At 46.2% G+C, this 14,275-nt stretch overlaps 2 protein-coding genes across 2 annotated transcripts; both read left to right on the top strand.

The window, feature by feature from the left end:
* Positions 1 to 135: 135 nt before the first annotated feature.
* LOC115543956 (organic solute transporter subunit alpha) lies at positions 136 to 5,529 on the top strand. The gene is given in 7 exon segments (XM_075074189.1): positions 136 to 393; positions 1,555 to 1,706; positions 1,887 to 1,960; positions 2,427 to 2,582; positions 2,841 to 2,952; positions 3,601 to 3,853; positions 4,201 to 5,529. Coding segments are annotated over 7 exon segments (1,275 nt in total). The 5' UTR covers positions 136 to 326; the 3' UTR covers positions 4,662 to 5,529.
* A 122-nt stretch (positions 5,530 to 5,651) lies between these two features.
* LOC115543964 (histone-lysine N-methyltransferase SUV39H1) lies at positions 5,652 to 13,156 on the top strand. The gene is made up of 6 exons (XM_030356686.1): positions 5,652 to 5,774; positions 6,268 to 6,413; positions 7,822 to 8,493; positions 9,503 to 9,649; positions 10,547 to 10,676; positions 11,963 to 13,156. The coding sequence occupies exons 1-6, from the start codon at positions 5,756 to 5,758 to the stop codon at positions 12,103 to 12,105; spliced, it is 1,257 nt and encodes a 418-aa protein (XP_030212546.1). The 5' UTR covers positions 5,652 to 5,755; the 3' UTR covers positions 12,106 to 13,156.
* The last annotated feature ends 1,119 nt before the right edge of the window (positions 13,157 to 14,275 follow it).

Genomic DNA, 14,275 nt, shown 5'->3' on the forward strand with positions numbered 1-14,275 from the left:
TGCTGACTACGTCCCTTAACGATCCATGTTCTTTAATTGCTTTGTCCATTAGTGGTTGGAAACCCAATTATTCCTCAGAATGGACTTGGACCCCCCCCCCCCCCTCTCCTATCTCCCCAGTCAGTCAGTCATTAACCACTGAGAGGGAGTGGGAGTGGTGCTGCTCAATAAAGCAGATGGCCAGATCAACACGGAAGGCGAAAACATAACATAACTCCATCGTTATTCTCCTCAACTCCTCGTTTAAAAGTAGTGGTGTGGTGGCGACAGGTGAGCGTCGACAGGTGAGCGTCGACAGGTGAGCGACAGACGAGCTACAGGTGAAGATGGTCCTGCCGATCAACTGTAGCTGGGTCAGCCCGGAGGTTCCACTATCTTCAGAGTTTTTCCACGGTGAGTCGGGACTCCCGTTTACACCTTTCACCTTTCCTGGGGCACTTTAATATTAAACAAAGGGAAAGATATGTAACACTTGACCCCTGTAGTTGCGGTTATGTATCGAACTGTTATATACAGTATGTAACCATATGTATATCTGTAAGTATCTGTGGTGGATGGCCAAGTATAGGTTGCCGATTGTACAGCTGGCATTCAATCTAGTGTGAGAATGATTTCTATGTTTTGTTGTGATTGCAATACGTTTTTATTTGCTTGACAAGATCTGGTGTGTATACTATGGTACACTAATTCTGTCATGGGGGACTAATTCTGTCATGGGTGAAACCAATGTCAAAAAAAAAACCACCTTGTCTTATTCATTATGCTATCTTACTCAGGTAATACTGTACTACTGTGAGTCATAGACGTAGAAACACAACTGTGTTTAAAAGGTGCAATATTGTCGAAGTTCTCACAACTTTTTCAAGTATTTTCTCCGAAACCTTTTTAGGTTTTAAAAAACTCATACATTTCCAAGATATAATTCACTCATAAAGACTATGCCCTGGCCTTTCGTAACTTTAATAAACTGTACACTGTAGATACAAATGTCAGTTTAAGGGTGCACTCACACTAGGCCATCTGGCCGTGGCCGTTGCCCGTCGCAACTGTGGCCTAGCCACGGTAGGCTCTTGTTCATACGTCATCACGTCGTAACACGTCATCACCAAGTGTCCGCTGCATGGACCATAATAAAGTCTGCCGCCAGTCAGAGTTCTAACAACAATGGACAACAACACAGAGAACACAGTTCGCACTTTGCTGAGTCTGTTGCTTATTTGGATATATGTGTACCGTTTAATGGGAAAGAAGGCTCGTCGCCTTTATTATGTCCATGGTCGTCGCATGGACTATACGTCATCCAGCTCAGGTTGCGTAGCCGTGCGTGTGCGCGTGTCGGCTCATTAGCATCTGTACCGTGACGGCCCGTACCGTAGCAGCACACCTCTCCCAAGTGGCCAAGTTGGCCTGGCCTAGTGTGAGTGTGGCCAGACTGGCCACACTCACACTGGCAGATTTGAACACGGTTAGGTGTGAAAACGGCCACGGCCAGATGGCCTAGTGTGAGTGCACCCTCAAATCGTTTTTTTTTATGTCTTTTCATTCGTCTCCCAGTGATCAGGAATGAGCTGTGGCTGTTCCTCATCCCAGCCGTTCTGGTGGCCATTTTGCTGGCCTTGTTTCTGGAGGAGGTGGGCTTCTTCCTACGCCACGTCAAGTCGTCACGGCGACAGCAGCTCTACCTGTGGATACTCTGACTCTATCCCGTAAAGTCACTTTTCTTACCCTTTCTTTAAATCGTCAACACTTTGTTATCCCCTTCGATCGCCTTATATTATTACGATTTTTACATTTTTACTATGCTGCAAACGTTGAGTATGTAGTCCCAGGTCTGAGAAGCTGTGTGTCCGTCTATTAACTGACCCGGTGTGTTTGTTTCGTCCCAGGTGATCGCGCTGGCGTCCCTCATAGCCCTGTACATTCCTCGCTCATCCTCCCTCTGCATCTTCATCTCCTCCCTGTGAGTCTGATTCAACTCTCATGTACTCTGATTATCTTAATTAAACACGTTATCTAAAGGAGAATTATGCCTGAATAAAACTCTTTATGTAGATATATCTTTTATTACATTTTGAGACCCCTATGAATTACAATTCAGACATCCACCAGATTCAGACTTCATTCTTAATGAATGTCACAATTAATAAATTGTCATATTGAATCAATTGTTTGTCACAATAATTCTGCAGAAGATACTGAAAACGTAATTAAATTAATGCAAGTAAAAAATAATAACACAAATGTTAAAAATTGTGCACATAAAAATGTGCCTATATACAAAATAATCTAGCCTAAATAAAAAAAGGCTTAAAATACTCATACCAGCTAGTGACTCCTGAAAATGATGTTGAAATACCAAATTATATGATTATTCCCCATTGAAAATGACGATACGACTTCTGGTTCCCTCCCTCCCTACCTGGCAGGTACCACTCCATCACGCTGCTGAAGTTCATGGGTCTCATCACGGACTTCTTCGGGGGCAAGGCCCGTATGCTGGAGGTCCTGTCTGGGGAGAAGCTGTCTCCTGACCCCTTCCCCTGTTGCTGCTGCTGTTGCCTTCCCCTGGTGGCCATCACCAGGTACTGCACTACAGGGTCCTGCCAACGTCCACTCGCCGTCAATCCATGGCTGTAGCGCTGCATTTCAACCTACAATGAAGGTTAATTGTAAATTAAAGCAATCCTTAATTTCGGTTTCTATGTTGGATGGTTATGTTCATCGATGATCCAAATTTAGAATCAAAAATCTCCTTTCAAGGGGTCATGATTCGACCGCCAGTACCGTAGACCGTTGCGCAGAGGTTGGCTAGTGAACGTTTCCCCTGCTGCCTGGCCCAGGAGCAGCCTGAACTGGATGCTGGCGGCGGGGCTGCAGCTGTCGGTGGTGAGGAGCATCCTGTTCTTCGTCACGCTGGTGCTCTGGACCGACGAGCAGTACGACTACGCAGACGTGAGGAGGCGGACGTGCTTAGATACTGTTTTCAAATCCTGCCGGGTTAATTTGGTCCAAAGGGTTAAAAAAAGTTTGACTTGGATTGGTCAAAATGAAATGTGATGCATAACTATTGACTGCGAACATATTTCAAAAACAACTGATCACTAGGCAGCTATAAGTATCGATTCTTTATTTCGATCAGCTAAAACCAGGGCAATGTCTAGCTGGAGCCAGTACATTTGACCATATCAGGCATGGAATAGACTACACTGGCTGTCACTTTGAGGCTGGAGTTACAAACGTACTAAACTAGTTTATGAACCAACTTCAGATTTAGCTCCTCCTCCTCTTCCTCCTCTCCCCTCCTGCTCCTCTCTTCCTCCTCTCCCCTCCTGCTCCTCTCTCTTCCTCCTCTCCCCTCCTGCTCCTCTCTCTTCCTCCTCTCCCCTCCTGCTCCTCCCTCCTCTTCCTCCTCTCCCCTCCTGCTCCTCCTCTTCCTCCTCTCCCCTCCTCCTCTCCCCTCCTGCTCCTCTCTCTTCGTCGTCTCCCCTCCTGCTCCTCCCTCTTCTTTCTCCTCTTCCTCCTCTTCCCTCCTGCACCTCCTCCTCCCTCTTCTCCCCCCTCCCTCTCGTCTCCCCCACCCCCCCCACCCCCTAACCCTAGGTGGACTCCATCAACCCAAACCTCATCGTGAACGCCATCATCGGCGTGTCCACCTTCCTCTCCTTCTACGGCCACCTGCTGTTCTACAACGCCACCAGGGGGGCGCTGCGGGGCCACGACGTCGGGGCCAAGTTCGTGTGCATCATCGCCGTGCTGGTGCTGTGTGGCCTGCAGGGGGGCATCCTGGAGACCCTGGTGTCCCTGAAGGTGGTGCCCGGGACCCCGCCCTTCTCCGTGCAGACCCGCTCCCAGCGTGAGTCATCGTCATGTGACATGTGATTGGGTGGCGTCTGACATTTTGTTCTAGACATTTTGTATTGTGTTTTTTTGATTGGTCGTTGGATGGAGAAGGGGTGGGAAGAGTCGTGTTGTGGACATCGTAAGGGAGGGACTGCTTTCCTTCTTCTCTCCGATGTCTCAGCTCGGTTGAACTCTCGCTTGCATACGTCTATTCAAGTGCACTGGCTTGACGTTATAATACGTTAATTATGTGCTAAAGGGTCCACTTTGCATTTAAAATGAAACAATCAATATTTAAGAAGTGTGGGTGTGTGTGTGTGGTGTTTAACCCTCGGTGTTGCTGCCTGCTATGCCTTCCAGTGATCTACCACTACGCGGTGATCGTGGAGATGTTCTGCATCGGCCTCTACGCTCGCCACACCTTCCGCCGGCTGGAGCCCAGCGTGGTGGAGGTGGGGGAGGTGGTGGTGGTGGTGGTGGAGGAGGAAGGGGTGGACCCGCACACCAGGGCACTCGAGGCAAGGGACAAGGCGGTCCAGACGGAGGACCCCCCCGTCCCGGCACCTGGCCGGTCGTGGTCCCGAGCGGAGGCGGTCTTGGGAGGAGGCGGGCTCAATAACCTGGGCTATCGGAGCGATAGCGAGGAGGACCTGTGCACCATCGAGCACGCGCCGCTCGACTGCTTCCCCTTCCCCCTGCGCGGCCCGGCCCCCCCCCAAAAAGAGGCCGGGCCCCCAGGGACCAACGTTCTGAATCTGACGAGCGTTTCGGTCGCAGCTCAGATTAACCACGATGCACCGAACGATGTGACTGTTGTTTAGAAAAACTACAATCTAACAATGGTTGGAACGTCTGATGTGTGGAACTATCATTTGATGTTTAGAAATGCAATCTGATGTTTAGAACTACCATTTGACATTTATAACTACACTTTGATGTTTAGAACTACACTTAGATGTTTTGAACTACCATTTGACATTTATAATTACACTTTGATGTTTAGAACTGCAATCTGATGTTTATAACTACACTTTGAAGTTTAGAACTACAATTTGATGTTTGGAACTGTAATCTTCCTTTTTTGGGACTACATTCTGACTACAATCTCTAATGGTTGCACAGCCTGCCTTCAACATCATGTGAATTGGTGTAATTTCAACAAACTTCCAACAGAGAAGAACGCAGAGTTCTCTCTTGCTTACTGACGATGGTTACACCTGTTTCAGTTCCATGAAGTCAAACGTCCGAGGATTCATTTGATCAAATGTATCTGCTCAATGTAGATGTTTGCTCTGTGCAAACTACAATACTACATTTATTTCAAATGTTTTTTACTTTTGAATGTTATAGACATGTGCCCTATAATATTCCAGCCCCCACTTCAAACCACATGGTTATTTAAATAGCCCTTAGGAAAAAAGACTATAGTTCTCCTCAAACCTAAGCCATTTAAAAATATTATGGTTCGTGGCTTTATTGAGCCTTGGGTGAGTTTTCCTCATCCTTTAGAGGATTTTAAATTAAGTGATGGTTGTAATGATTTGAAATTGTTGCATGGGGTAGTTTCCATTGTAGATTTTTTGAAAGTTCTTAAAACAATTGAAAGTACTTATTCTTCATACTTATTTACTTTACTGGGACGCCGCATTGGACAGTTGACAGTTACGAAGGCGGAAACCTGAGGGTTATCTTTACCTGCAGAAGTCAAAACACGCGAGGGAACGCCTAGGTTCAGTGGGACCAGTGGAGTTAAAGATTCTGCTCAACGACCAGCGACCAGCGGCTCCACTCCAATGACGTCGACAGACGTTCAAGGGTTCAGCCAATCAGCGACGCGGATCGGGCGCTTCCTGCCAAGACGGTTGTTCACCAATGCAGCAGCAAGAGCTCTTAATTTGGCGGCTGTGCGGAAAACATGGCGGAAAATTTGAAAGGTAATCGTTCGTACAAAAGATTTTCGGTTTATTTCGACACTTTTCTCAGCCTACGCTCTTTTATGATACGTGTCGGTGTTTAACCGTCGTAAACCTGGGAGTTACATGGGTCTTTGTTAAAGTATCTAGGGGAGATTGCCCAATCTTGACGTGAGTGGTAAACACGGGACCCGTAAAACCTTGTTGCTTTTAACGCGCAGTTATATCTTCAAAGAAAGTGAACGTTTTTCTATTCCATAACATTCTTACTTTTCTGCTTAACTGGCATCATTCCATATCAACTATCTTATATCGGTAGATACAATCTAATAAAATAACTTAAGATACTTGTAGATTTTTCTGGAATAACCCGCGCCAAGTTCGGAGAAGTGGAACTAGGTTTTCTTATACACAAACGCCGAATACCGTCCTCTGAATCGGGCATTTTCGTTTTACGATAATTCAAAAGTAAAATCCCCGCAACTTTGAAGACTAAACTTACTATCTATTTTAGAATGCGGTGTTCCCTGCAAGCTGTCCCGGGACGATCTGCAGGACCTTTGCCGCCGGAGAAGGATTCACTGCAGAGACCTGCAAGTCAACAAACACAACTTCAACGACTATGAGGTGGAATACTTGTGCGATGTCAAGCGGGACAAGGTAAGACGATAGGACCAAAAATAAGATTTGGGGATGTACAACGTAACCTAACATCGGGGGCTAGCAGAATGTTACTTTTCAACCAGTTGACGCGTTTGATTAACTCTAGGATGGTGTTAAGTGACATGCCTGTTGTGTTTATCTGGATTGGATTATTTGGAACGGGCTTTTTGTTGCTTCTTTTACCGTTCACAATGGCTTTATTACTAGGGGTATGTTGCGATAAGCACAGGTTTCATTGTACAACGGGGATCGTTCTACACTGGCCTTTCAGAGGGTCTTGGTTGGTTTGGTTACATAACAAAAGAGCCATCGGTTCATTTTTGCAGAAATCATAATATACCTTTACCCTGACAAACGGGCAGTACTGTTCTGCTGAACAGTTCTTAGTGAAATGTTTGGTTCAGTAACAAAGCATTTTGAACGTATAATTACACTTTTTGTTCGGGTATAATAATTTCACTGCTAAACTGGCTTTTTGCAACATTCTCTCCCCCTCCCCCCTCCACCTTTGACTTAATGTCAAAGGTGGAGGGGAGAGGGGGAGAGAATGTTGCAAAGAGCAGTTAGATACAATTTTGAATTGACATCTACTGGTCTTCGTTTTGGCCTACTATTAAACTGTTGTTACGGTACGTGCTATTACTTGATGGTCACTTTTAAACTGGCTTTTTGTTACATATCTCCCATTCCACTCAACTTGTGAGGGAAGTGACCATGCGATAGTCCTGCAATAACACAGCTATATATGTATTTACATTCATGTAACAATGCATGACAATCACATTAATACCTTGCTTTTACACATACCTCAAACTCTCTGACAATATTACTGTACAAAGAACACAAATAATACAATATTGCAGTACAACGTTGATCAGCCCTAATAAAATCAGTACTGTTGCAAATGTGTGTCAGGCCGAATCCCTGTCTGCACTATCAACCCCAGTTCCTGAGTGCCATCCTGGAAAAGCTGGTACATTGACGTCACTGGTCCGGGATTTGGACCCCACCAGGTCCAACTTTTCCTGGAATCTGGCCTTTTCCCGCAAACAGCTTTGAGGTTGTTCTAATTGCTGTATTCTACAGTATAGCAAAACCGAAAACCAACATTTTTAGCTTTTTTTCGGCAAATTCACAGAGCAAGGCAAAACATTGCAATAACTTTTTACCCCCTTTCCCTCCCTCCACCTCGTTTTCTCCCTCCCGCTGGCGCCCCCTACCTCCACTCCATCCCATAATCTGGGTTTAGCCTTACACTAAATATATATATACATATTCTAGCTTAGCTTTATTTACCCGGGGCGGGCTGTGGCGAAAACCCCAATTCTGAAGAGGATTCATGTTATATTTGTCTAAGAACCCGCCCCCGTGAGCCCTGTGTGACGCCTCTCCCCCCCCCCCCCAGGAGGACGAGGAGCTGTACCTGGTCAAGTGGAAGGGCTTCCCCGAGGCCGACAACACCTGGGAGCCGCGCAAGAACCTCAAGTGCCTCAAGCTGGTGAAGGAGTTCCGCCAGGACCTGGTGGCCGAGCTCCGCCGACAGCGCCGCCGCCACAAGAACCCGGTGCCCAAGCGGCTGGGCAAGGAGCTGACCTCGGCCCTGGTCCAGCGGGCCAAGCAGCGGATCAGCCTGCGACGCTGGGAGGACCACCTCAACAAGACCCGGAGCCACCCGGGCCGCATCCTGGTGCTGAACGAGGTAGACCTGGAGGGCCCGCCGCGCGACTTCACCTACATCAACAACTACCGGGTGGGCCGCGGCATCGAGCTCAACGAGATGGCGCTGGGCTGCGAGTGCGAGGACTGCGGGCGCGAGCCGCTCAACGGCTGCTGCCCTGGCGCCTCCCTGCACCGCACGGCGTACAACAAGCTGGGGCAGGTGCGGCTGCGCGCCGGCCAGCCCATCTACGAGTGCAACACGCGCTGCCGCTGCGGCGCCGACTGCCCCAACCGCGTGGTGCAGCGGGGCATCCAGTTCGACATGTGCATCTTCAAGACGCCCAACGGCCGCGGCTGGGGCGTGCGCACGATGCAGCGCATCAAGAAGAACACCTTCGTCATGGAGTACGTGGGAGAGGTACGCTTTCTAACACCCCCAACCCCCACCCCCCCACCCCACTACCCTAACAGAGAAACGGATGGTTTTGTTCTGAGTTGCAGGGTCCTTGAGTCAAGGATCAAGGTGGTCCAGGACGGAAGACCTCTCCGTCCTTGACCAGATTTGATTTGGTTAAAGAGCACCTATTATGCTTTTTCGACTTTTATGACCTGCAAACGTTGTTACAATGATTGATAGTCATGTTTAACCATACTAAAGTGTCAAATAATGACCTACATGCATTTCGACGTATTCCCTGCTGACAGTCTGGGGTGGCTGTGCAGAGCGCTAACCCTCAACGTTTGCGATACACACATTTCCGGGAAATCATCTACGTAGAGGCACTCCTGCCACACCCCCATGTGCCTGGTCAAATCTGCCCGCGCGCGCGCTTCAAGGAAGGTAACCAATCACAACGGAGTTGGGTTGGCAGGAGGGGGGCGAGGGGGCGGAGAAGGACGAAAACGAGCGTTGACAGAGAAGGCTGAAAGCGCCCAGATGAGAAGAAGAGTTTCCCGAAAATCAACATCGTTTTTTGTGCTGTGATTCGTGTCAGGTTGCGCTATAGGAGTCATTAATAACAAATTAAGACCAGAAAAGTAGAATAATAGGTCCTCTTTAAGGACGGTTCATGCTCTCGATCTCTGGGAGCTCTCTCTAGGGGGCTGGGTGGGTGGGGGAGAGGAATTCTGTGAGGTCCACATGGGTTGCGCAACGAGGGAGCTGATCATGCTTAAGATGCATTATAATATGTTTTACTTGTATTGCCCTCGTATTGTATTTACTGGTAAGGCTGCACACGCCAAAATACCTAAGCGTTGGTTTATAAAACTATAGTACGTCTCACTAGCCACGGGCTAGGCTCAGTGTGTGTGTGTGTGTGTGTGTAAGTGTAAGTGTAAATGCATGTACGTGTGTCTACGCGTGTACCGACCAAACAACCAACGGAAACCTTTGTTCATTCGCCGCTGTCTCCCTCTCCCGTTAGATCATCACGACGGACGAGGCGGAGAAGCGGGGGCACCTGTACGACCGGCAGGGCTCCACGTACCTGTTCGACCTGGACTACGTAGAAGACGTCTACACGGTGGACGCCGCCCACCAGGGGAACATCTCGCACTTTGTCAACCACAGTGTGAGTCTCCCGTCCTGAGCGAGCGCCACATGCCCGCGGACACTCCGTAGGCTGATCCACTCTCTCTATTTAGATCTTTAATAGAGAAAGATGCACTTCATTTATATATTCGGTGCGAGGTTCTTCAGTGCCGGTGAAATGCAAGGGAGGCTGAATCCTCAGAGTACGCCAGAATAATATTTTGCAAACTTTGGGACCATAAGGAAGAACAATGCTACAACACGATAAGATGGGAAATTGGGGGAGAGGCAAGGGTCTCAAATGCACAAAATAATGAACTTGATGTAGTTAATATTCAATATCCTGAGGAATTGCTTTGCCACTTTGTTTAGTTGTTTCAACACAAAAAGTAATAATATCGCTCAGGATCAGGACACCGTCAGTGTAAATTATGTACGTGGGTGCGTTCGTATAGCATCTTTAAATCAGTGTGGATTTAAAGGCGTGTTAGGACAGGCGGCTCATACTCTTCTGAGGTGATATGCCTCATCCCTCCGTGTGAACTTGCCTTAAAAACATGCCAGACGACATTCACAGAGTTTCCCTTCAGGCGTGTCTCGCCTTGCCTCCAAACGTAAAGCACATCCGCGCTTTAATGAGAAACGTTATCAGTGGGGTGCCCCAGTGGCCCACAGGGTAGAGCGTGTACCGAATAGGCTCAGTCCTCAACGAAGCAACCCTTGTTCGAATCGTGCCCGAGGTCATTTGCTGCATGTCCCCCCCCCCCCCCCCTTCTATCTCCTATACCTTCCTCTTCCTCACTCTGGAATAAAGCAGAACTAAATCTTCAACCAAAAAAAAAACACGTCAAATGGAAAAAGAGGAACCTTCGAGCTGAATGTAAAAGGTACGAGCCGGGGCGCCTTTCTGAACGCCGTGCTGTGCCGTCTCTTCCAGTGCAACCCCAACCTGCAGGTGTACAACGTGTTCATCGAGAACATCGACGAGCGTCTACCCCGGATCGCACTGTTCTCCACCCGGGCCATCCCCGCCGGAGAGGAGCTCACCTTCGACTACAAGATGCAAAGTAAGTCCCCCCTCCTGTTGCAACCACCGCGGAGCCACTCCCAGCTCTGTTGGGTTTGAGGATTAGCTGGCCGTGTAGCGCCATGGCCAGGGTATTCAAGCCGAGAGGGACTGGGTTCAATCTAGGGCCGAACGATTCGGGGAAATAGCGTAATTTTCGGACTATAAGCCGCGCCTTTTTGGAGCGGCTAATCTATGGATCTTTACAGCTAACGGCCACTAGGGGACCTCCTAAATCTATGGATTTTACAGGTTACCGTCCACCAACTTTAACTCAATCCGCTCTATGACTGGTCCGCGCCCCCCGAGCTTTAAGCGGCGGGCTCCAGTGCGGCTTATATATATACACATCATTCAATTTAGCTGCTGCGGTTTATACTCCGGTGCACCTTATAGTGCGGAAAATACGGTAATCTAATTGCTATTATTTCTACCAATTTGGCGATTGTGATTTAGTACGCTATTTTTCTTTTTAACGTTCCTTATTTTCTGTATTATACACTTGACAAGCAATGAATCATTCGATAGTATTGGAAGCAGTCAACATATAAAGCGCTCTTTCCTTTAGGCCAGGCCTATGTGTCGAGATTAATTGATATTATAACATCTTTATTCAACTATTGAATTGTAAAAGAAAAAGAAATGCAAATCTTTATTCAGTAACAGTAACAAATCCCCCCTCCCAAACAAAATTGGATTAGTCGTTGAGCCGGCTTCAATCCTCGACCGAGCCGCTGTTGGGCCCTCTTCAACTGAGGAGCCCTCCCAGCACTAACATGGGGGTCGCGCATGACACTGATTATGGGTCTGCCACTTTCCCTGGTTCGGAGTGGCAGACCCCGTAGGGAGTGAGCGACTGTGTTGGTTCTAGCATGAAGCAGGGCTGCTCGATTATGGTTAAAGTCATAATCACGATTATTTTGGTCAATATTGAAATCACGATTATTCAAACGATTATTTTCGAGCTTGAAAACATGATGCATTTGTTCGAAATTTCTCTCTAGAAAAAAACACTTCTGGAACTGAGAATTTCCCCCTTAAAAAAAGTACACAACAGAAAATAATATACAAACATGTATCCAGCTGCAAAATAAATTAAAACAATTGAAATTCAACTCTATTATATTAGTTTGGAGATTGCTTGAGCCAAAAAAAATCGAAATCGCGTTAAAAATTTGATTGATTGCATAGCCCTAGGATGAAGCCTTTGTGAAGGCACTCTGTTGACTGAATGGTACTCAGGGAGGAGAGCCAGGCAGTGTGTAACTCTGTCCCATGTCGTGGCAGTTGATCCAGTGGACACGGAGAGCACCCGCATGGACTCCAGCTTCAGCCTGGCCCCCCTCTCCAGCATCCCCTCCTCCCCCAAGAAGCGCCTGCGGGTCGAATGCCGCTGCGGTTCGGACTCTTGTCGGAAGTATTTGTTCTGAGGCTCTTTGGCTTCGGAGGAAGACGGAGTATGAATTTGTAAAGTATATATTATTTTCCATCGAACATTTTGAGGAAAATAATTCTGTACAACTTTGTAGAATATTTTTTTTGTATTGCCCTGTTCATTCAATATACATGTAAAGCCATTTAATTCACAAATAAGTAATGATTTCCGTTATATACTCAGTTCTGAGCCAGAGACACATAGATTTTCTTTTAGGTTCATTTTACAATTTTATTTTTCGTCCGATTTTTCAGTTTCACTTGAAAATCGGGAAATTGTTGCCTGTATGAATTGAATGTGAATATTTGAGTGTTTGCTATTGAGCATGCTTTCTTTTTTTACTTTGCTTTGTTTACTGGTGAATCTCCAAATCCTTTAGCCCTGTGTAGCATTGATGGTTAAACATAAAGGTCTTAGCTTAAAATCCGAGCCTTTTCCTAGTCGTTTGCACAACAAGTTTTGTGCAAGGTTTTCTAACCTATCAAACATTAATATTCAGCAGGAGAATATGAATTAGCTAGTTTATCACCAATGTTTTGGTGATATTCTCACAAAACACTATGTGAATGCTGAGAAGAAACTGGAATTTTAAAATAAGGTATTTTGAAGCCTTGATGATGCCAGACCGCTTGGGTCTTGTATTCCCCCGTTCAAAGGTCCAAACAGAGATGGAAATGTATCGTCTTGGATGGTACAACCATGATGCAAAAAAATACTGCTTTTGAAATCTCTGAATTTAAACCCTTTTTTTATTGATAGCAATTTTATTATTTTATATTAAGTACATTTTCGTCTTCCCAAGCACTATTCATTTTTTACCAACGTAAAAAGTATATCTTAAGACTCCATGGGCTGCTTTTGGCATTTATTTCAGGTACACGGATGTATTTATTTTGCCCTGTATAGTTCCTTTTCAATCTGCACCAGGTAGGTTATTTTACTTTCAGCCTAATTATAATTAAGCAATGTAGTTATTGTATGAATTAATTTGGGTCTCCTTTTTCTGTTTAAGCGAAAGAAAAATGTAAATAAATTGCTTCAAAGTATGTTTTGTCTTTACATTCATTTTTACCTACAGTTATTTGTGAAATTCCTTCAAAAAGTCACTTGAAGGAAACGGCAATGCCAAAGCTTCTATATAAAGCATAAAACGGGAGCAGTAATATAAGTTAAAATAAAAAAACATGGCTTTATAACTTTTTCACAACTGGTAACAATTCTTTGTTATACCAACAAATCAACTTTTGTAAATTATGTGTTGAATTTATCAATGGTCCGTTTTTTTAATTGAAGATAGTTTTACCACAGCTTATGATAAGAACCACCTTTTTGGCCACAACCTAGAAAGCCGGGAACAGAATTGTATTCAGACGGATCTTAGGGCTTATCAATTGCGTTATTAGATGTAATAACATGTGTTTCGTGATGTATCGATGATCAATTATGTATTCCGATATATTTAGTAATTATTCAATCACTTTCATCATTTTTGGAACTCTTTCCACTAAGCTAAATCAATGCTTTGACTTGGGATAGCATCCTTAAAGGCACCATTATATAAGCAATATTTATTTGTTAAAACAAGTGTTGAATAGCTCTTTATTCCGACAGCCGTCGTTGATAAAGAGGGTTAGTAGCATGGGTCTTCCACTCCCTCCACTCTGCAGTGAACAGAACAAATGTCCTTGTATCCCGTTCCCACTTTATCCAATCCAGAGAGAGACCTCCTCAAAGGGGGCTGTCCTCTCACTGAAGCTGGATTTCAGTGTTGATGGACAACGGACAAGCTTCCGATTCCAGCCTGAGGGGGTTGTAGGGAGGGGAGTGCTAACCGCAAAAACGGATAGGAATCCTGCCAAGGTGACGACATCTCTTGCAGCTCCTTCAAGGCACTCGGAATGTAATGTTTTCCCTGAATTACATCAGTGTACGATGCAGAAGTCCCTTGGAGGTCTTCTGTCTTCCCATTAGGTCTGAGCTGTCGGCAGCTGAGGGAAGCAGGGATGAATGGAGGCTGTATGTCTCTAGGGTAGGATTCCTGTTCCATAGTCGGGCTACTTTTGGTAGCACCTTGTCCCCCAGGGGGATCTGGTCCAGGGTGTAGGGAGTGGTCTCGATCTCTCTCTGACTTCCCTCGACTTCTGTCATGGACAACATGCAGGATG

Source organism: Gadus morhua, chromosome 1 (genome assembly GCF_902167405.1).
Source record: "Gadus morhua chromosome 1, gadMor3.0, whole genome shotgun sequence".
Classification (NCBI taxonomy): domain Eukaryota; kingdom Metazoa; phylum Chordata; class Actinopteri; order Gadiformes; family Gadidae; genus Gadus; species Gadus morhua.